The sequence below is a fragment of the Cydia pomonella genome, unplaced genomic scaffold (genome assembly GCF_033807575.1).
Source record: "Cydia pomonella isolate Wapato2018A unplaced genomic scaffold, ilCydPomo1 PGA_scaffold_102, whole genome shotgun sequence".
Classification (NCBI taxonomy): domain Eukaryota; kingdom Metazoa; phylum Arthropoda; class Insecta; order Lepidoptera; family Tortricidae; genus Cydia; species Cydia pomonella.
In genome coordinates this window covers 293-17,435 of record NW_026907747.1, presented here as the reverse complement: position 1 = coordinate 17,435, position 17,143 = coordinate 293, and the positions used below count along the sequence as shown (strand labels likewise).

Here is a 17,143-nt window from a genome sequence, read left to right as displayed (position 1 = left end):
AATACACCGAAACAAAATGTCATAGACCTAGTGTTTATATAGATGTGCTATACGCGTGCCCGTGAGGGAAAGAAGATACGCAATGTGACAAAATTAAAAACACGTTTTAACATTCCTGACAACCTACGTAATTGGATCGGGTTATTTGTTGCCCCATTTCATCTATATATTATAAGGTCCCTGCAACCTGACCAATTTAAAATACAACAAAATTAATACTTAATAAACAAATGCTATTACTCAGTAAGTGATTTTTCTGAAGATACCTGAAAAAATTATAACTTGTCCATTTTATATAAAGCCCAACCAGAAATATATGATCATTGTCAAGAGCTGCTATTCTCATGTATAGGTTGACAGTTCAGTTTAGTATGAAAAATTTAGTTCCAATGAAATTCCGCAATATGGCGCATGATCATATATTACTGGTCAAGCTTTAGATACTAGTTTAACATGTAAGTAACTAAGTACTTCATCATTATATTTTAGATTTGTGAAATGTTGCTATTCTATTATATTCTAAATGTTTTAATTGTTACCTTTGTTAAGGTATTTGATGTGTAACATTTTAATTTTAACATATGTGACTATTTAAATATTTGTACACCAATAGGCAAAACACAGAGTTCTATTTATTACTTTATATATAGAGCTTAATTGTAACACCTGTGTTCCACAAATAAAATTTACTTTACCTCTATGATTCATGTAATCCATGAGCCTACCTAGCGCCACCGGAGAGATTAGGAACTATTAAGCTTTTTACAGCTGAAAGCTGGTCACTTTTGCAATAGTTCTGCCATAAGAGATTTTCCTCCCTTTAATTCCACACTCCATACATGATGTGATGACCTATGTCGGAAGCCGGTGTTGCTCGAAGATAATGACATTAAGAGAAACAATTTATGGCACAAAATGTTCAACATCGTGTCAGGTAAATGCACATGATGATTAGTCTTAGGTAGAATTATATTTCTTTGTTTGGTGAATGAAAAGACAAAAAATAATTGACAAGTTTTCTTAATTTATAATTAAAATTATTTATTTTAATGTAAAGTAAAATATCGGTAACTAATATATTACCACCTTACCTTATATCGGTATCTTAATTTTTGTAATTGGTGACTACATATTATCGTATAAGTACTAAATGAAAGCTTTCCTCTCACCGTAGGTACTTGCCTGCCGTACATACATTAACAATTTGGTTGACTGTAGCCAAGTAAGTACCTACTGTATGCGGGAACCAGAATGGTTACCAAAGAGAATATGGAATACCTAGAGGTGTGGATTGTCAAAGAAAACTGTAACCAGGTAAATTTACGGCCATCTTTCGACACATGATTAAAACATTTAGAACGTCATTTGACTTTAATCCTTAATCTTTCAGTGATATGTGTTAAATTTGTTAAATATCAAAAAGTGGTGCCATCTTATCGGCCATAACCATCGCTCGAAAGATGCCGCCATACCTCTGGCCTTTAATCTATTAGATGGCTCCACTTTTTGATATTTAACAAATTGAACACATATCAGTGAAAGAATAAGGACTAAAGTCAAATGACGTTCTAAAAGTTTTAATCATGCGTCGAAAGATGGCAGTAAATTTACTGTGGCTTCAAAGTTTTCTTTGACAATCCACCTCTATTTAAAAATTATCTTTGATGGTTACAATAACATGAACCAGCACATGTGATCACGAGTCTAAAATCGACCGCTGTTTTGGCCATCTGAGGGCTAAGGGCCTATCGCGAAAAACGAAATTTCGTTATATGCCTCTCTATTGCTCTTCTGTATTCGTGCGATAGAGAGACAAATAACAATGTTTCGTTTTTCACGTAGGCTCTCTGAGCTCACGTGGTGACTAACAATAATACAAACCAATAACGTAGTTTACCTGAAACACAAAATACGTCCGTTATTCACTTCCATATAGTTCAAAAAGTGAAACCCGACGACGGGAGCGAGCGCCCGCCATTATTGCTATTAGTTGTACAGTCAGCAGAGCAGCGGAGATAAAGCGACAAAGCACCACACTGCATAGAAAGTTGTATGCAGGTGGGCAGGGTGGGCCACTACCAGTACCATTCCACTGCAGCTGACCGTACGCGCGCGCATGACCATACCATACCCCGAGGTTACATGTTAGGGCTCATCTACACGATGGCCCAGCGTAGGCCAGTCTAAGGGACGCAGCTATGCGGTGAAAAGAGATAGCAATATCACTTTCTCCCTCTAACGCATAAATGCGTCCCTGGGATTGGCCTACGCTGGGCCATCGTGTAGAGAAGCCATTATACCGGTCTATACAAGCCCAAATACGGGAATGTTTAGAAATTGTTGAAAAATATTAGAAACTATTTTAACATTTCTAAGCAATTAAGCACATTTGGAGCTTAGGTACTACCGATTGAAACGAAGTTACTTATAAGACGGTTAGCGGATGGGGGCTAGGCGAAAATAACGGCCAAGTGCGAGTCGGACTCGCCCATGAAGGGTTCCGTACCGTTTATGACGTATTCAAAAAAAACTACATACTAGATCTCGTTCAAACCAATTTTCGGTGGAAGTTTGCATGGTAATGTATGTACATCATATATTTTTTTTAGTTTTATCATTCTCTTATTTTAGAAGTTACAGGGGAGGGAACACACATTTTATCACTTTGGAAGTGTCTCTCGCGCAAACTATTCAGTTTAGAAAAAAAAGATATTAGAAACCTCAATATCATTTTTGAAGATCTATCCATAGATACCCCACACGTATGGGTTGATGAAAAAAAATTTGAGTTTCAGTTCTAAGTATGGGGAACCCCCAAAATTTATTGTTTTTTTTTTCTATTTTTGTGTGATAATCTTAATGCGGTTCACAAAATACATCTACTTACCAAGTTTCAACAGTTCTTATAGTTTCGGAAAAAAGTGGCTGTGACATACGGACGGACGGACGGACAGACAGAGACATAACGAATCCATAAGGGTTCCGTTTTTTGCCATTTGGCTACGGAAACCTAAAAATAGTCACGACCCTTTGCTTATTTTAATTATATCTCGAGAACGAACAAGTACTAGTTTAGCCTAATTTCACTGACTTACAATGGCGCAGTTGGCAAACAGCCGCTTTGTAACAGCGACGATCCGGGTTCAAAGTTTCAAACCGCAGTCGTGTATGCAAATATGATTACTTTTTGTATTTTTTAGGGTTCCGTACAAACGGAACCTTAACGGGACCCTATTACTAAGAATGCGCTGTCCGTCTGTCACCAGGCTGTATCTCATGAACCGTGATAGTTAGGTAGTTGAAATTTTCCCAGATGATGTAGGTATTTCTGTTGCCGCTTTAACATCAAAAATACCAAAAAGTAGAATAAAATAAATATTTAAGGGGGAATAGACGAACATAGAACAAACTTGATTTTTTTGCCGTTTTTATAGATAGGTACGGAACCCTTCGTGCGCGTGTCCGACTCGCACATGGCCGGTTTTATAATTCATGCCAAGTTTGATAACGATTACACGAAGTCATTCCCGCACATTATTGACATATATCTAAGGACGGGCCTTACAGGCAATAAGAATGGGGCCAGTACAGCGGTGTCACGCACACGAATTCGAGCCAATCGTGCAGTCTAACGCCACAACGCGATTGGTCGCAACTAGTTGCGTTGGACTGCACTATTGGCTCGAATTCGTGAGTGACACCACTGAACTAGCACGATTCTTAGTGCCTGTAAGGCCCGTCCTTAGATATATGTCAATGTTCCCGCACCAAAAACGCATAACCCACTTGGACCGACCTTCGTAGTTTAACATTTTGTAGTATTTGTGGATGAACTGGCGCTTGCGGTTCTTGATGTCGTTGGCCCACATGAGGTTGGGGAAGGCGTCCTCGTCGCGCAGGCACGGGCCCATGTGCAGGAACGCGAAGCCTGGAACATGAGATATAAACACACATGTTGCTGGGCAAGGCCTCCCCTCGTTTCCTGCACTCGGCCGGATCACTGCTATATTATGTTCGGACTCATTGGCCCACCTTTGGCGGTACTCCCATACAAGCCTAAAAGCCGGGCTTCCCTTAGTTGTCTTACCAAAATTACGTATTGATAAGATCAATGTACTGATGAACATGATAAAACAATGGATTAAATGAAATGAAATGAAATGAAATGTTTATTTTTAAACCGCGCTAAAAGAACTCGTATTATTGAATCCCATCAAAAACATTTTCATGTAAAATGTTGCCAAGACGAGACCGCTTGGCTGCTGTCACATGGGCGTAAGGTGAAAAATGTATTCACTATCCATTATTGTTTATTATAAGTACAATACTTCTTATACGAAACGAAACGGCCAAGCCACATATTTTAACTAAGGTGTAGAGTTTGTGAAGCTAGCGCTTACAGAGTTAGAAGCTTGCATGGGCACCGCCAGGATTACTTTCAGGGAGGTGCATAATGAATGGAATCTTATGCACCTCCCTGGTGGTCTCGTCTTGGCAACATTTTACATGAAAATGTTTTTGATGGGATTTCACTTCTTTTTCTATGTTGCTTATGACAATCTTTCATTTCCTAAAAAGGGTTGGGGTTGATTTACTATAAAATATTCTGAAATTCGTATCTGGTCATGGTATTCGTATCATGTTTTATACAATCTGCTTTTTTACTGGTTCCCCATAATCCCCATACAAACTTCAACCCCTTTTTCCTCCCCCTTTTCACCCTGACGGGGTGATTTTGGGGTTAAAAACTATCTACATACCAATTTTTTACTAAATCGCTTCAGCGATTATTGATTCCTTTTCACGTCCTTAGAGGCGGAAAATATCAAGTTTTTGAATATTTTTGTTGTGAGTGTACTAATACTATCCTGCATATTTATGGTTTTGATGATCATCAGTGAGTGAGTCAGTGACGAAATCGGGGTTTTTTAGATATGAATAAAATCTAAAGTATGAGAGCTATGCAATTGAAATTTTTTATGCGTAATAAGTCCGCTATCGACATTATATCCAGATAATGCTGTTTATTGGTATAATCCAAAACACACGTAATGAGGGTTCGAAAAACCGACGAACCGTTTAACCCTTTTCCAGGCATGATACGATTTATCGACCACATACGCGCCAATAGAATTTCAACCTTACCCATCCGATTTAAAGTTCAAATTAGATTGCACATTCGGAAAATGTGACTTGTCTTCAAATGAATCAAAAAACCGGGTTTTATTTGAATATATTTGATTCTTTTAGGAAAACCTTGTAGATTGGTGCGGCCTGGAAAAGGGTTAAAGGTAGGTGCCCTTGCGCTTCGCTATGCTCGTCTTGGCAGGGGAACTACCGTGCCCCCAAATTAGATTCTTGGTACTGGAACGGATACTGCATACCCAAACCCACACCTACAACTCCGTAGTTCCGTGTCTTTAACTCGTAAGGTCTGCGAACACCTAGCTAGTAAACCTATACTACGCTCCATCACTCACACAAACACCTAGCTAGTAAACCTATACTACGCTCCATCACTCACACAAACACCTAGCTAGTAAACCTATACTACGCTCCATCACTCACACAAACACATATTTAATTTAAAAGCAAAAGTAGTCTGTGGTGGAGGCAGCGGAGGTGTGGCATGTGGCACGCACCGGAGCCGTGCGCGAGCTTGGAGCGACACTGGGCGTCGAGGAAGTGGCAGTAGGAGTCGAAGGTGCGCAGGTAGTCGTAGTTGCGGTCCATCACGCCGCCGAGCCGCCAGTCGATGAGCCCCAGGGTCTTGGACTGTTGCCATTCGCCGGTGTACTTCGGGTCGTACACGTTGTCCAGCTTGTGCACGCACACGTTGCCCGTTAGTCTGCAAACAGTGCCGGATTAACCATTAAGCAAAATAAGCACTTGCTTAGGGCACCACATCTAGGGGGGCACCAAAATCGTAGGAAAAAAAAACGCACAGGCTGCATCAGCATCGCAGTCGTAGTGTAGTACTTATGTACACGAAACTTTTTGGTATGTGTCTACCCATCTAATAACGAAGGTTCGTAAGAGAGTGAGGACACGTAAGCACATCTCCAAACTTACGCGGAGGCCCTCAAAGCTCATGGTCAAAAATTCTTACCGTCGGGCTTGTGGCCAACTGATTTTCTCGACGTAGATTACCGATTTTGTAGCGAATTTTGCTCTCTTGCACACCAGATGTGTCGGCCAGGCCGAGTTTCTGCAGAGCCGTGATCCTGCGACCTAATTGTCAAAGTGTTATAAAGGGCCCCGCGAAGGCCGAAAACTAAAAGTATCTTATCAAGTTGCGCTTTCGAGGTAAGCCAAAGGTTGAGCAGTAGGAGAACCGTGATTACATAGGTTCGATTTCAAGGCACTCTTTTGCAGTTCGCCGTTAAGTCTTATGCGACGCTAGGCCTTCTACTTTATGCAAACTGCCTCACTTTCACTTGGCTATGGATCCAAATCCAAGTCCTCTCTCGCAGCTGGGCCTTCTGCTTTGCTCACACCTTGCCGTTGGTTGTACTGTATGATAACGCGCCGCGATCGGACGCTCCGGACGTCCAGCCATTCTTACCTCATCATTGGTCAAATTCAAGCCTGGCCAGCTCGACCTTTGGCCTATCCGTCAGCGCCGATCGAACGCTCCGCGCGTTTAGCCTTATGGAAAACTCAGCCTTTGCTTTTAAAAACACTGATTTAAAGTTTCATGATTTAGGCCAATCAAATTAGATCGAAAAATTATAATAAATAATAATTAATTCCCAGCAAGCTGGAAATTGTTTTAATACTTTCATTTGGTCTTAAATGCGTATAATCCGAGTTTGCTCCATCCCAAGAGGTGTGCATACCTTTTGGGATCCTTAGAAGATATTTTTTTCCTTTGGATTGCGAAACCATAGCACTTGGAGGATCAGACACTGGTAAGGCGTTTTCGGATCTTTTTTTTACAATTTACTACGAATACATATTAAGGTATCTTCAATCAATCAATAAATTTTATTGCAAGAACATAGTTAAATTACATTTCGAATCCTCAGATATCAATTTTAGTCATAATTAGAACAATTTTTCCAACGGACGTATCGTTTTCGATTTACAAGAAAAAAAACTGAAAAAGAGGAAACATTTACCAGCACACCTCCTGGGATGGAGCAAACTCGGATTATACGCATTTTTAGGACCAAATTCGAAAAAAATCTAATTTTATTGGCCTAGGTAATTGTGACACATTATTATTTAAGAAAACGGGACTTAATCGCGTTTGATTAAGTTCCAAAATTACCTCCAACGTCAAGATAATGATGTCGACTTTACCCAGTCTTCTCCGAGACCATGGGGACAACGCCGTCCTTGAAACGTCAGGTCAGGTCAATAATTTGCTATTTAAGACATGGCTAAGCCCGTACTGAAGGCCTTTGCCCTCACATGAATGAGCTTCGCAGGAAAGCTCTAGCTATAGAGGTTGCAAAACCCTGTACGGAGTACGGCCTGTCTTACGTCTTCGCTTACATTTCGATATTGGTTGGCTTGGCTTCCGGCCTTATGAGTCCTTATTCCTACAGACGAGCGTATTTTGTAAAATGCTTCCTTTTTCATTCAAGATTACGACGTAACTATTAGTATTTATTCAAAAACTGGTAACGTACTTAAATAATCGTTTCCTAAACTAGCGGCTCCAATAGTTCAAATTTTCATTTTCTCTTTTAAACCTCTTTTTTAATGAGTTTTTTGGGAGTCTTTTCCAAATTTTGCAGTGAGATGTGGCGTTTCGGTTCTCAATTTTGCTGTAAACAAGAATCATTTGGTACATGAATGACTACAATTTGATTCAACATATCTCGTACGAGGGGCTGGAATGATTAACAATCGAAGATTCATTTGAAAAAACTGATAAAATACCTTCCGAGTTTTCTTCATTTTTTTGGCGAAAACAGGGTTTTATTATATTTTTTTTCCGCAAATTGTACGCATATGTTGCTTTAAAAATAATATTATAGCAAACTGTAACTTTATGTTAACCTATAAAAAAAAAAAAACATAACTATGGGACCTACATTGCCGTAAATTATATTTTATTTTTTAAATTTATATTTTTTTTAAACACGTATAAATCACGCAGCATCGACGCCACGCTCTCATTCTGCGCGGAGCGCGCTTAGAGGACGGACCTGTGCTCGATTGTAAGGCATTCGTTGCGTTCGTAATCAGCTACAGAGTTCCGAGAAGTGCTATATACTGCGATTAGAAAATCTTAATAAAAGTTCATTTTTTACACTATGCTTAACAACAGACTCGCTTAGGCACTGGTCCCACCGCGAGCGAGTAAGCTATGAACTATCGGCTATTTTCTAGCTCAAGAAACGAACAAAAGATAATCGCTTTCGTGTAAATAAAAGAGAGAGATATATATTTATAGTTCATAGCTGGCTTGTTCACACCGCCGGCGAAGACACTCTCCCACCGCCCGGCGAGTAAGCGATAATTCCATACAATGTTTACTAGCCGCCCGCTGATTGTCAACTGTTTCTAGTACATAATTTTACTAGTTGATAGCCGAGCTCGCTGATAGTTGGCGGTGGGACCACTGTTTTCTAGTTGACCGCCGCGATAAAAGCTATCGACTATAAAACTAGCTCAGCGGTACTCGCCGGTGCCTGCTTGGCGATCAGACCGATCATTTTACCTTATGAGGTGGATGCGAGTGCACGTATTTACAATTAATTTAAAACAATCATATGAACTATCTTTGTTGTCCAGTTCGGATGACGATGATGATGTATTTTATAAAAGCGTGTGTGTAGTGGCAGTGGCAATTTTGAAGAGACGGAAGAAAAAAAAAGATATTTTAAAAAGAATGACAAGAAAATGTTGGATGCAAGAAATTGAAAGAGATCGATTTATTTAACAAACATTTTGATTAGGATTTTCTTTTTTTTAACACCTTGGCTGCGGCAATTAAATATACCTTGTACATAGTTAACCATACTTTGCAAGTGGTCGATCGAACTTATTATATAGAGGAAAAAATTGCGGGTTAATCGCATCTACCTGTCTCTACCGCACTAATAAGGTACCTATTTTTGTAACACTCAATTGTAAATTTTTCTTCATAGTAAATGTACGAAAACATTTTTTTTTATTTCTGACTTTTTTGTACATTACCGAAAGCTGACCCACGGAAACTATTGATACTGGATAGGAATAGAATCGATAGACATAATAAAAAAGTTTGTCAAAAATTTTCTCGCACCCCGTATGTTTTTTCAAAAATCTTTAAACGCCAATCTTTATTAATTTGAAATAGAAGGAAGGTCTTCTAAGACCATTTTCGCTTAGCAGTACGGAATCTGGTGGCTGCACTCACTGACCCAAAATCTATTTCCACCCTGTATAGGTCATTGGCGAATAGGGCCCTCTTAAGTTTTACCTTTATGCTGGGCCACCCGGCTGAGCTAGTGGAGCGAGTAATCGCCCGTCGCACGCAAACACTCGCTTATAGCTCAGCGTCTAAACTAGTAAAACTATACTCGCTTCTCGCCGCTCGCCCACTAGTTTGTAGTTTATAGTTTCACTCGCTTATAGTTTGTAGCCGGCGGTGGGACCAGTGCCTTATTGATGGATTTTCAGTGGTCCTTTTTTTTAATACTACGTCGGTGGCAAACAAGCTTACGGCCCGCCTGATGGTAAGCAGTATCCGTAGCCTATGTACGCCTGCAACTCCAGAGGAGTTACATGCGCGTTGCCGACCCTAACCCCCTCCCATCCCTCGTTGAGCTCTGGCAACCTTACTCACCAGCAGGAACACAACACTATGAGTAGGGTCTAGTGTTATTTGGCGGCGATTTTCTGAAAAACGCATTTTTACTTGAAATTACGTTAGGGTTTGCATTATTATTTTTGACCCGGATGAAGTCCAAGTTCTCATGATGGAGTCAGGAGTTGGTCATTAGAACTCCTAATCTACTCATCATAACTCCATCCTGTTTGGGCTCAATAGATTTGCCCTGACGAACACCATCGATCTAGATGAGGTCCAGGGTCTCATGATGGAGTCAGGAGTTGGTCACCAGAACTCCTAATCCACTCATCATAACTCCATCGTGTTTGGGCTCAATAGATTTGCCCTGACGATCACCATCAATCTAGATAAAGTCCAGGGTCTCATGATTGAGTCAGGAGTTGGTCACCAGAACTCCTAATCTACTCATTATAATTACATCGTGTTTGGACTCAAAAGATTTCGATAGATCGAAGATAGGTCGATGGTGCTCGTCAGGGCAAATCTATGGAGCCCAAACACGATGGAATTATAATGAGTAGATTAGGAGTTCTAGTGACCGACTCCTGACTCCATCATGAGACCGCGGACTTCAACTAGATTGATGGTGCTTGTCGGGGCAAATCTTTTGAGCCCAAACACGATGGAGTTATGATGAGTAGATTAGGAGTTCAGAGGGCCTACCGCGAACCACGTTCGACGAGTTACCTCCCTATCAAACTGACGTACGAATTTACAAGTGCGACAGAGAGGCAACACGTCGAACGTGGTTCGCGGTAGGCCTCCTGGTGACCAACTCCTGACTCCATCATGAGAACCTGGATGGAGTTCATTCGGGTCATAAATAATAATACAAACCCTAACGTGACTTCAAATAAAACTGAAACTCTATAGCACTAATGTGCGCAAACGATTGGCATCTTGACTAGGCAGCATGGGTGCGTAGCCACCATGCCAAACGTTTACGATACGACAAGGAAACACTATCTGTCTCTCTATCGCACTAATATGTGCAATCGATTGGCTTCTTGGCTAGGTATCATGGGTGCGTAGCCAACATGCCAATCGTTTACGATACGACAACGAAACACTACTGTCTCTCTACTCTCTATCGCACTAATATACGCAAAAGATTGGTATTTTGGCTAGGCACCAAGCAAGTGTGTGGCCAACATGCCAATCGTTTACGATACGACAACGAAACACTATCTGTCTTTCTATCGCACTAACATGCGCAAACGATCTTTTACGTCACAACAGCGAAACACTATCCGTCTCTCTATCGCACTAATATACTTTATTTGGGAGAATCAACTTTTTAGCGTCACTCGTTGCCATGGTTACGATTAGTTGTCCAGGGGACAAAAGTTCATTGAAATACTGATTTTATGGTACTTAAATGTATCAAACTTGCGTTTTTGTGGTCGTTATAACCAATGTCCATAATGGGCCCCCTACTAAGCATGTTAATAGAACGGCATACAAAGTCTCTTCAAACAAACTGTGCCACTGTTGTCCCTTGGACAACGGGACAGGATAACAAAACATAAAAAGTTGATTCACCCATTTATACCTGCAGTCATTTACTAACTTTTTCATTTTCCATTGGTGTGAAAGAGACAGAATAAAGAGCAAGGGTTATAGTACACTCTGTAGTCTGTACACTTAGTAGTAGTGTACATAAAAAAAAAACTACTGTGCATATAAAATAAAATAAAGAGTGCCCATATGATATCATATAACACTAAAATTAATGTTGCTTGAAATTATATTGAAAACTATCAAGATTATTCTAGTCTGCATTGAAACGCGCGTCGCGTTGCCGGCGCTCGCGCACCGAGCGCCAACGCCATCTATCGAGCGTTATTTCGTGAAATCGGAGAACGCTCCAAGGAATAAGGGCTCTTATGCGAAACACGGTCTTCGAATTTGCTTACACTTGACCTTAGCTACTGTTACATTACTGCTGCAGTACCTACTGTCAATTTCCGTGATAAAATGATGTGACGGATTGAAAGTCTATTCTCAGCAGTAATGCGGCAATAAACGTCACTCAATTTACTAAGAAAATTCAATGTAATCTTGATGAGGGGGCACCATGGTTTAGAAATGCTTAGGGCATCAAAATATCTTAATCCGGCACTGTCTGCAAACCACTCAATCAAGTACCCACTTCATCATCCACCAATTTCCTAGTGATTACGCGTGACACACATTGACAGTTATCTCTATGGCCTCTTCCACCAATCTGCCGTCCGTCAGTCGAATTGAGACGTCAGTGTATTAATTGTCCGAAGAAAAAAGTTAAATACGCATGCGTGGTCAAATGTTGCAAAAAATATACCGATTGAAAGATAAAAAGCGGCCAAGTGCGAGTCGGACTCGCCCATGAAGGGTTCCGTACCATTTATTACGTATTAAAAAAACTACTTACTAGATCTCGTTCAAACCAATTTTCGGTGGAAGTTTGCATGGTAATGTATATCATATATGTATTTTTTTTTAGATTTTTCATTCTGTTATTTTAGAAGTTACAGGGAGGGGGGACACATTTTTTCACTTTGGAAGTGTCTATCGCGCAAACTATTCAGTTTAGAAAAAAATGATATTGGGAACCTAAATATCATTTTTGAAGACCTATCCATAGATACCACAAACGTATAGCTTTGATGAAAAAAATAATAATTTTATGACATATTACAAAAAAAACAACTTACTAGATCTCGTTCAAACCAATTTTCGGTGGAAGTTTGCATGGCAATGTATATTATATATTTTTTTTTGATTTTTCATTCTGTTATTTTAGAAGATACAGGGGGGGGGGACACATTTTTTCACTTTGGAAGTGTCTCTCGCGCAAACTATTCAGAAAAAAATTATATTAGAAACCTAAATATCATTTTTGAAGACCTATAGATACCCCACATGTATGGGTTTAATGAAAAATATTATATATATATATTATATATTTTTTTAGATTTTTCATTCTGTTATTTTAGAAGTTACGGGGGGAGGGACACACATTTTACCACTTTGGAAGTGTCTCTCGCGCAAACTATTCAGTTTAGAAAAAAAATGATATTAGAAACCTCAATATCATTTTTAAAGACCTATCCATAGATATCCCACACATATGGGTTTGATGAAAAAGTTTTTTTGAGTTTCAGTTCTAAGTATGGGGAACCCCCATTTATTGCCTTTTTTCTATTTTTCTGTAAAAATCTTAATGCGGTTCATAGAATACATCTACTTACCAAGTTTGAACAGTATAGCTCTTATAGTTTCGGAAAAAAGTGGCTGTGACAGAATCGGACAGACAGACGGACATGACTCACATGACGAATCTATAAGGGTTCCGTTTTTTGCCATTTGGCTACGGAACCCTAAAAAGAGACCGGATGAATTTTCATTAATAAGTTAATCAATTATCACGTTGTCTTTCGTAAAATACGATATTAATCCATGAAGTTGTACCTAAAGTGGAGGGTGCTCCAGGAAGGCGACACTTAAAAATCTAGTTAACATTAGTAAAGATGGCGGCAATTTCTATTAATGGGATCCGATAATTATAGATTGCTCGTGATACCGACATCTCCAATTATATGAACATGGCTGACAGCAATGTACCTACGTTTTACAATCTTTGAATCAGGATTTACCAGTTTTAGTGTACATTTTTCGACTAGCTGGATTAATTCCTAGTAAAACAAAATTAAGTTACCCCTCTGTACATGTAGTTTGGATGGTAGAGTACTTCCTGAATCGCGCGCACACGAGGTTGCGGTGGGCGTGGATAACGCGCAAGCGCGACTTGGAGTGCATGGAGCCCGTGGTGTACTGCCGAACATGTACTTACGTACTTCCTATAGATGCGCGCACAGGGCCGGCCGCTCATGAGCTTGCGGTCAGCGTTGATGACGCGTTGGCGCGACGCGTGGTGCCCGTGCTGCCGAACATGTACGTAATACCTATAGAGGCGCGCGCAGGGCGGCCGCACACGTGCATGCGGTCGGCGTTAATGACGTTTAGGCGCGGCTTGGAGCGCGTGGTGGCCGTATTGCGCATGCTGTTGAACATATACGTACTTCCTATAGACGCGCGCACAGGGCCGGCCGCACACGAGCATGCGGTCGGCGTTGATGATGCGTTGGCGCGACGTCTCGAGCGTGGTGGCCGTGGTGCGCGTGCTGCCAAACACCCACTCGCCGCCCACCCAGTACGCGTCCAGCCCCGGGTTCGGCGCGTAGTACACTTTCGTCCTACATAATCAAAATCAAATATCTATCACTTATTAACAGGCAACTGAGGCCCACAGATACATACCCACATATACAGACTAACATATTCAATTCAATTCATTTTTTTTATTTCAAACATTACAATCCATATCAAAACTTATAAATCTATGTTAGTGATACCTAACAACAAACAAAAATAAACATAAAAGCGGCGAGCGGCGGCGCGTGCAGCCGTACACAGCGCGCGAACAACGGCGAGTCCCAGCGCCAGCGCTGCGTCAGCACGTTTACAATATTGGGCTATGGCGAAGACGGTTTAGTAATGACGCACACCGCTTTCTAAGTATTGCGTTCGACAAACATAGACAAACAAACATACCTTGTGATCCTCTTTTAGGGAATACGTATGATATTTTCAAATATAAAAAGCGGCAAAGTGCGAGTCGGACTCGCCCATGAAGGGTTCCGTACCATTTATGATGTATTTAAAAAAAAACTACTTACTAGATCTCGTTAAAACTAATTTTCGGTGGAAGTTTGCATGGTAATGTATATCATATATTTTTTTTTTATTTTTCATTGTTATTTTAGAAGTTACAGGGGCCGGGGGGGGACACATTTTTCCACTTTGGAAGTGTCTCTCGCGCAAACTATTCAGTTTAGGAAAAAATGATATTAGAAGCCTAAATATCATTTTTGAAGACCTATCCATAGATACCCCACACGTATGGGTTTGATGAAAAAAGATTTTTTGAGTTTCAGTTCTAAGTATGGGGAACCCCCAAAATTTATTGTTTTAAATTGGTTTGAACGAGATCTAGTTAGTAGTTTTTTTTTAATACGTCATAAATGGTACGGAACCCTTCATGAGCGAGTCCGACTCGCACTTGGCCGCTTTTTTTAGAAGTTAAGAATGGATATATACTTATGTAGTAAGTTAAGTTATCCTTAAAAGATAGATATACAGAATGATTCATGTCTCATAAATCATGCGACGTGACCAGGACTCCAGCCTACACAATAAGTAAATGTTAATGAATCGTTCACCATCATGTTTAAAACAGTCACACTGTTTTTCTGTTATTCAACTTTTTACTAAGGACAAATTTGATTATCTACAATCATGGACACCCTACAACGCTTAATTAACAAAGATAAAACCTCTTTAACCGTTACGAGAGCACTTTGATTATGAAGAATACAAAATGTCACACTTGAGTGAGATAACTGAGATACGATTTTTCAAAAGTAATCTGACTTCGATGACATTAAATTTGTCACTTGTTAAGATAAAACAAAGACGGTGACCATAAATGTTTTAAATAAATTTAAACTTTTTTTTTAAACTATAAAAATTTAATCAACTTCAATCGCACTAGTACGAAACAGTTGCTTATAACTTACTGAATAGACAGGCTTGATCCTGCTCACGTCTCCTGAATCATCCTGTATACCATCGCGGACATTTTTGTAGACCAATCAACGAGAGGCAATCCCACCATACATTGCGTTGTTATATCTTAAACGGATTAGGCAGCGTTTTCGAATAAAGCTCCTAGACAGCGTGATTTTTTCCGACATCTGTAGCAAACATCGTCTCATAAACCTTAACAAATTATACACCTAAACCTTCCTCGAGAATCACTCTATTGATAGGTGAAAAATGCTGTTTGCTGAATAATGTTTAGATGGCTGAATGCTTATGTATATGTAGTTAAGTTCTCGTATAACTCACGTGGTAAGCACTGTAGTTATCCGGCCAAAATCAAATTTCTCAGCTTCATGACCATGAGGATGTATTTCTTGTGTGATTGTGTACGCTGAAAGCATCACAATTATATGAAGAAATGTACAGTTATATTTCCTTTCGTTAAAGTCAGCATTTATAACCGATTTCAATAGAGATCACAGTTTAAAATTAAGTACTTACCATGAACATGAAACTCTTGAAAATGGGTTGTGAAGAGTTTATGATTTGTATATAGATATAGGGATGCTGTACGTGCCACATAAGTAATAGCAATAGTTTGAGGGCTACTTTAGTTGGCCCTTGCGGCTCGTCCTTAGCGCAATCATCACACCCGCTCGGCGCTCCTGCACAGGAGCGTCGCGCGTGCAGCGCGGGATGTCCGAGACTGTGACTAACTGTAACTTACACTACCACTTACGCAATCCACAAACTGCAAGTGCTAGAAGGCACGAAGCATGCATTTCTGCAAAAAAAAGAACATGAGTACCTATTAACTTTGTAAGCAGGAATGAGTACGAAATTGTAAAACGATAATACTGGGAAAACGATGTGAAATTATTTTACATACAACGTACGTGTATATTTAGCATAAATAAAATATATTTTTATCCTTTTTTTCAGAATCTGAAGAATTTCCTTGCCTGCCAGAAAATAACACCAACATCATGTAATTAAAATTAAAAATACTAAACTCTTACATGGAAATTCTTTACGTTCTGACAAACAGGAAATATATATATATATTAAGTATGCAAAATATTTATATACAAAATTAAAAAGCGATCTTCTGATAGTTATGTCCTCAAAACAGTCCCCATTGTATCCACTGACGATAACTACCGAAACTCGACTTGAAACGTCTCCGACTGCGACAGAGAGGACCTCAGAATATTAGGGACAAGAATAGTACGTTATTAAAGATGTAGTACCTAATATTTTGAGGTCCCTCGTGTCGCAGTCGGAGACGGTTCGAGTCTAGTTTCGGCAGGTACTACCTAGTCATCGCCAGTGGATAACATAATATCAATTCAAGCTTCATCGACTTCATAGTTAATTGCTTTTATATTTCAATTTACATTTGGAAATTGGTTTTTGCGTCATGCTTTGTTCGTTTCGCTGATGAAGACTGCATCGTCCGTCTAGTGGCGCCCTCATCAGTGGAATTGTGGTTTCTAATAAACCAATCAGTTTCTGTAGATTCCAGAGTTCCGAACACCGAAGTTCCCAAATGGCGGGCATCTTTCTCGTTTACTCCAATTAAGGCGTAATTAGAGTGACACAGAGAGATTCCCGCAGGAGTATGTGTCTGCGCCCATATCGTTATCTGTCTGCGGCGATAGGTCTTGCTGTCCACTGCAGTTATTTTAGTTAAGAACGAAAAAACAA

At 39.9% G+C, this 17,143-nt stretch overlaps 1 protein-coding gene across 2 annotated transcripts; it reads right to left on the bottom strand.

Moving 5' to 3' along the window:
* Positions 1 to 157: 157 nt before the first annotated feature.
* Positions 158 to 16,906, bottom strand: LOC133533166 (uncharacterized). 2 transcript variants are annotated; one of them, XM_061872127.1, is made up of 8 exons: positions 16,687 to 16,904; positions 16,526 to 16,593; positions 16,176 to 16,220; positions 15,743 to 15,827; positions 13,855 to 14,028; positions 5,643 to 5,848; positions 3,797 to 3,928; positions 158 to 1,897 (listed from the first exon to the last, which is right to left on the bottom strand). In XM_061872127.1, the coding sequence occupies exons 3-8, from the start codon at positions 16,216 to 16,218 to the stop codon at positions 1,854 to 1,856; spliced, it is 684 nt and encodes a 227-aa protein (XP_061728111.1). In that variant the 5' UTR covers positions 16,219 to 16,220; positions 16,526 to 16,593; positions 16,687 to 16,904; the 3' UTR covers positions 158 to 1,853. The 2 variants fall into 2 exon arrangements, with proteins under 2 accessions (XP_061728111.1, XP_061728112.1); XM_061872128.1 differs by lacking the exon at positions 16,526 to 16,593 and having other exon boundaries at positions 16,687 to 16,906.
* Between the last annotated feature and the right edge of the window lie 237 nt (positions 16,907 to 17,143).